Source organism: Oncorhynchus mykiss, chromosome 6, assembly GCF_057628025.1.
Source record: "Oncorhynchus mykiss isolate SJ-2025 chromosome 6, ASM5762802v1, whole genome shotgun sequence".
Classification (NCBI taxonomy): Eukaryota; Metazoa; Chordata; class Actinopteri; order Salmoniformes; family Salmonidae; genus Oncorhynchus; species Oncorhynchus mykiss.
Window position 1 is genome coordinate 27,230,657 of NC_143027.1, and position 6,231 is coordinate 27,236,887.

The 6,231-nt window shown below is 39.6% G+C and overlaps 1 protein-coding gene across 1 annotated transcript; it reads left to right on the plus strand.

Annotated features, from left to right (window-relative positions):
• The first annotated feature begins 690 nt into the window (after positions 1-690).
• Positions 691-5,502, plus strand: LOC110525632 (BTB/POZ domain-containing protein KCTD9). The gene is made up of 12 exons (XM_021605923.3): positions 691-1,085; positions 1,682-1,803; positions 1,906-1,949; positions 2,042-2,138; positions 2,270-2,328; positions 2,427-2,555; positions 2,709-2,776; positions 2,884-2,979; positions 3,080-3,229; positions 3,328-3,433; positions 3,535-3,668; positions 3,902-5,502. Exons 1-12 carry the CDS (start codon positions 1,038-1,040, stop codon positions 4,016-4,018), a joined length of 1,170 nt encoding a protein of 389 aa, XP_021461598.1. The 5' UTR covers positions 691-1,037; the 3' UTR covers positions 4,019-5,502.
• The last annotated feature ends 729 nt before the right edge of the window (positions 5,503-6,231 follow it).

Below are 6,231 nucleotides of genomic sequence, written 5' to 3' on the forward strand. Positions count from 1 at the left end.
CATCCTGGATGAGCTGCCCTACCTGAGCCACTTGTGTGGGTTGTAGACTCCGTCTCATGCTACCACTAGAGTGAAAGCACCACCAGCATTCAAAAGTGACCAAAACATCAGCCAGGAAGCATAGGAACTGAGAAGTGGTCTGTTGTCCCCACCTGCAGAACCACTCCTTTATTGGGGATGTCTTGCTAATTGCCTATAATTTCCACCTGTTGTCTATTCCATTTGCACAACAGCATGTGAAATGTATTGTCAATCAGTGTTGCTTCCTAAGTGGACAGTTTGATTTCACAGAAGTGTGATTGACTTGGAGTTACATTGTGTTGTTTAAGTGTTCCCTTTTTGAGCAGTGTATATAAAAGAGATACAACCATCCCAGCTCTGCAGATTTTCCTGCGAAGAGAGAGAATCATTAGATCACTAAAAACATAATTTTAAAAATATTCGATGAGGGCTGTATCCAATGGGGATGCTATGCTACTAGCATAATTGTATGAATATGCATAGCCATCTTGTGACAACTCCGATATAAAATGTTTTATGTCAAAGTTCCAGGGATGTCCTGTGTCCTACATTTGTCCTACACTCTTAACTTAAGCATTACGGAAGTTCTATTTGATCAAATAAATCTCACATCGCAAATAATTAATACATTTTTGTTGTTGACCAAATTCGACACTAATTGACCTCCATACAAAAACTCCTTGCTTCCTTTACGTCTCTGGTACGACTGAGCGGGTGTGGATCGGTCTATACAAGAACGGTTTGACATAAATACTTAACTATATTCAAGAATGATGGCACGCACTGGCTTGTTAAAACGAGTACACCCGATGTTGGCCCTTGATTGGCTCACCTACTTTCTGTTTCAAAATTTGATTGGTTTGATTGTGAACCCCTAAGAAATATGTCCATTCCATTGGTAGGCTGGAGTTTTCTTCTTGCGTTTCGTCCCACTGTCAAATCTGCTAGCGAGCTGCTCTGGAACGTCTTGCTGGGGCTCATTGTTCTGGGATTGGTATTTAAACGTGTTACAAAGAATGAGAAGAGTTACTCTTTTTGTGAACGGGACGTCCAAAAATGGCAAGGTGCGTACAGTTAGCTTAGCTATTGGGCTAACGATAGCTAACTGTACGGTAAGACTCTACGTAATGTAACGTTAATGCGGCCCTAAGCTTCGATGCCACTAAGCGAGTTTGTAACAGCCAAATGTCCCAACAAACTCGCTTAGTTGCATCGAAGCTACGCGGCCCATATAATTTGTGTAGCTAGTTAATCTGAGGTTGTTTGGCATTGGGAACGCGAACAAACGTAGCTATCGACTAACTAATTTCCTAGCTAGCTATATGGCTACATTACAGGTAGACACAGCAATATGACATCATTCAAAATGGGGCCATTTCCTTCTTACAGAAGTCAAGTGTTTTCAAACAACATTTAAACCTGCCACTCACCATTGCCTTGTCACAATGTTGGTATGTTTTAAGGGAGGGGCACATTTGGAAGAACTGGTGCCAGTCTTGGAAGTTTTTAACTTTGTTGTTGACATCTGTATATAAGCAGTCGTCCAGCTGTGTATCGTCATGTTATATTGCTGAGTCTACCTTTTAGTTTGCTAGCAAGATAGAATGGGTTTGCCCAAATAAGTATGTTTTGTGACAATAACTCTGTTTTCCTACATTAGGTTGTAGCTGTGTATGGGACCTTGGCCGACCTGTTATCTGTAGCAAGCAATAAATTGGGAATCAAAGCCTGTAATTTATACAATGGAAAAGGTGGTCTTATAGATGACATAGCGCTCATCAGGTAGTGTACATTTCCTTCAACACTTTGTAGCTTTATGTCTTTGGAATGTCCTTACTCCAGCCAATATTACATATTAATTTCTCTACTATTCCTTTATTATAGGGATGATGATGTTTTGTATGTCTCAGAGGGAGACCCCTTTGTTGGTGGGTTTGTCCTCTAATTCTTAACTAGTCTTTTCAAACCATTTGGTTCTGAAGAATGTGGTGAGTTATCCCTCTGAATAATGTTATCTTAGACCCACAGAATGATGTCAGGACTACAGACGGCCTGCCTAGGGCACACACAGATTGGCTGACCCTTAATATTGGGGGGCGTCTCTTCACCACCACACGGTAAGCAATGGAGGAGTTGTTTCAATGGTCTATGAATATCAAAAGTCACATAGGAATATCTCTGTTAATATTATTGCCATCTACTTTCTTTGGTCACTTTTTTTCCTCACAAACTATGGTTCTTTTTACAGCAGTACCTTGGTCAGCAAGGAGCCAGAGAGCATGCTTGCCCACATGTTCCGGGAGAAGGGTAAACAATGAAGTTTGTCACCTCTAACACTGTTGACCTTATACACGAGACCTTTTCTGTTGTGATTTACCCATAATTATCGTCTCTTTGCTCTGCAGATGTATGGGGTAACAAGCAGGATGAACGGGGAGCTTACCTGATTGACCGCAGCCCAGAATACTTTGAGCCTATTCTTAATTACCTGCGACATGGCCAGCTCATTATCAATGAAGGTATCAATTTACTTGGTAAGTATGGCATTTACAGGTGACACTTTCATTATCTTTATTCTACAATAAAGCTCACAGAGGAATGATATCACTTCAGTTGTGAATGTTGACTACAGCATGAAATCTTGACAACATATTTGCTCTGATTAGTAAATCTAATCTGTTTTTCAGGGGTTTTGGAAGAGGCTCGATTCTTTGGAATTGAGCAGCTGGCTGATCAGTTGGAAGTAGCAATAAAGGTGACGAACTCATGGCCTTATGGATGACAAGCAAGCTCCATATTTCAAATGATTCATTTAATTTTGTCACAGCATATTGATCCATGTCACCACATGCTTTTCTCCAGAATAACCAGCCACCTGAGGACCACTCTCCCATCTCTCGCAAGGAGTTTGTTCGGTTTCTGCTGGCTACACCCACCAAATCAGAGCTCCGCTGTCAGGTAAAACCACATTTTCCACAAGGACAACGCACTGCTGAACATTCGATGCAGTGTACCTAAAATGTGACCATGACAAATAATACCTGTCTCCATCCAAAAGGGACTTAATTTCAGTGGTGCTGATCTCTCTCGCCTCGACTTGCGCTACATCAACTTCAAGATGGCCAACCTGAGTCGCTGCAACCTGACACATGCCAACCTATGCTGTTCAAACCTGGAGCGGGCTGACCTCTCTGGGGCCAACCTCGATGTAAACCCATTAGCTTGTGAAACCTACCTGTTACAGCGTGTCAACATTTGAAAAATTAACAGTATTTTGAGGGGACTAATTTTGTTTCTCTGTTTTAGGGTGCTAACTTGCAGGGTGTAAAAATGCTCTGTTCAAATGCTGAGGGGGCGTCTCTCAAAGGATGTAATTTTGAAGACCCATCTGGTTTAAAGGCCAACTTGGAGGGTGAACTTTAATTTATTTGTATTATAAGAAGAATGAGAAATATGGAACTGGTAACACTTGTATAACCTCTTGTGTTGAATGTCTAATGCATGTCTTATTAGGTGCCAATCTAAAAGGTGTTGACATGGAGGGAAGTCAGATGACTGGAATTAATCTGCGTGTGGCCACTCTAAAAAATGCTAAACTGAAGAATTGTAACCTACGGGGTGCCACTTTGGCAGGAACTGATCTTGAGGTAAGCAGAAGGTATTTAAGTGGGTTAAACTTGAGAATAAATGATCAAGTAAATCTGAAACAAATGGAATCAGACAGCTCTTATAATAATTGTTAGTTTTTTCAGATACCATAAAGTAGCATCCATTTTAAGAACAGTATTACAGTTTTATTACTGTGACATCTAAGGTTATTGCAAAGAGTACTGACTGGGTAGTACCAAGAATACTGACAGTTTTGTTTTACTCATCACAGAATTGTGATCTGTCTGGCTGTGACCTACAAGAGGCCAACTTGAGAGGGTCCAATGTGAAGGGGGCCATTTTTGAAGAGATGCTGACTGCATTGCACATGTCTCAGAGTGTCAGATGACTCCCCTGCACATCCCACCTGGATTCAGGCTGGTTAATCTCATGAATGCCTGGCAACGATGTTATTATGCCAGCAAATCCCACCCACCCCTACTATCAAGCTTCCTGGACCCTTATGCAATACATGCATTTTATGCACATCCTTGGCATCCCACATCCCTTCCACCTGATATACTAGCTTTAAATCTCTTGCACTAGAGCACATCCAGGGTTATCCGTTTCTGTTATGTAGTGGAATATTTTAAATGTCTGACTGTCTTTCCTTATTTTATTTCCCAAAACCAAAATATTGAATGTTCTTTATGTATGTTTACTATTATATCTGGATTCAATCCTAACTTATTTTTATTATTTCTAGATGTGCATTTTCTTGATTATTTAATGTCTGTAAATCAAAGATTATCAAACTATATAATTGCATGAAAGTAAAAGGGCCTCAATCAAGACTGTGGTAAAGCATAAATGGGAGATGACATTGTGACTGTACATTCTTATCAATGTACTTAAAGTGCCAGATATGCTTTATGATTAGGATGTTTATTTTCTAAGTCAAAGCCATACCGTAGCATGGTGAAAATGGCAAATAATTTGCTGTTATTGCACCACACAATTATGCTGTGGAATTCATTTTTCATATAAGACTGTGGGTGTTGACCTGTATTCAACCGAATTTCAAGTATGCAATGTACTCTTTTTCCTTGCTGCCTGTTGTTTTTGGTGTTCTCTCTGAATCTACCTCCTTATTTTCTACCCCTGTCTGATATCTAGTCTAGTTGCATGCATTTCACTGTAGTTTTTGGCTCTTCTTGTATGAACTTCATATCCAAATATGATAAGTTATCAAAGTGAATGTGTGTTTTAATTGTGTTACTGTCATGTTCAAGCTTGTGTAGCACTTAGTTGTATAACACTCCCCTCAAGGAGACAACAACCAATGAACAGGGCATCTCATTCAGTCATGTCTTGAAATTTTGCTTTGCACAAATGTCTAAATGGTATGTTTTGGTCAATAACTTTGGTTTTATTCACTCATAGGACACCAAGTTAAATGTGATTGTAACAATGTATTTCAAATCTAGTGCTTCCAAAACGTTATTAGGATAGCAAAATGTTATCACTGCTGGACTGTGATTTTTACAATCTCACATCAGTTCCTTTAGAACAATGTCTGCATGTTTAAAGACGGCATTTTCTCTGGCTGAGGCTGAAAGATTGAGACGCAATATTCCCTCTATACTCTTTCACTGTCAATAGGTACTCATCTGTCATAATGAAGGCAATCATAAAGAATATTGCACCTTGAGTGTGGTGATCCTCATTATCAGAACCTTGAAAGAACAATGGTTATTTATTTTGCTATAACATTGTATTCAAGAAATATTGGATGAAATAGGTTTAAATAGGTGTTTCACTTTCCCTGTCTATAATTATTGCACTCAACCACAAAAATGTAATTCAATAAATGACTGTTATTTTTTTTTTTAACTATCTGTGTAATTAATTATTTGTGCAAATGAAATAATGGTATCTTTTCACCAACTTCCCAAAATAAGTCTATGCCCTGTGCCTAATTAATTTAATTGTTGCTGCTGTAAATGTGCACAATCATGCCCAAAGTATTTTAGGCTTTTAAAATGCCCTTTGGGTTCCTGAAGTGGAGATACTTCGTGCTGCTCTGCAATATATTCTTGAGTGGATCCTTTATTCTTTAATTCCACTTTTTTTGTGACCTCTGACGTGATGGGACTAAGGAGCCAATAAAACCTCAGACACATTAACTGCTCAGATAGAGTAAGGCTGACTATTTGTCGAATAGAAGACAAACATGCCCTGTTGTTGCTGCTGCTCTTGGTGGTGGAACTACTGTCACAGGGTTGCCGTCAGGATTGGTCCTATGACATGAGCCCAGGGGGGAAGAGACAGTCTGGCAGCCTGTCTGAAACCATGGGAAATTTAAGTATTTTACCTATTCATAATGTGGAAGTAGGTCTATTCACTAAAGGTTGTGATGGTGCTTATCCAATGATGGGAGGGATGTTCCTATAGTTGCATAGTAAATTCTAGCTAAATTATAATTCTACAGATGGCTGAAGATGGAGTTTGTTTGGCTGTGATGCCTCACCTCATGCCAAAATGTACAGGCTAAGGGAATTTGTGAGTGACATTTACAATTTTGCAAATAGGGCAGTTTCCCTTCAAGAAGCTACCCCATAA

Excerpts from the sequence above, each read along its gene's own strand:
- LOC110525632 (XM_021605923.3), top strand. The coding sequence starts at position 1,038 with ATGAGAAGAGTTACTCTTTTTGTGAACGGGACGTCCAAAAATGGCAAG. Across the intron at positions 2,139-2,269 it reads CGTCTCTTCACCACCACACG|CAGTACCTTGGTCAGCAAGG; the intron begins GTAAGCAATGGA and ends TTCTTTTTACAG. Across the intron at positions 3,669-3,901 it reads TGGCAGGAACTGATCTTGAG|AATTGTGATCTGTCTGGCTG; the intron begins GTAAGCAGAAGG and ends TACTCATCACAG.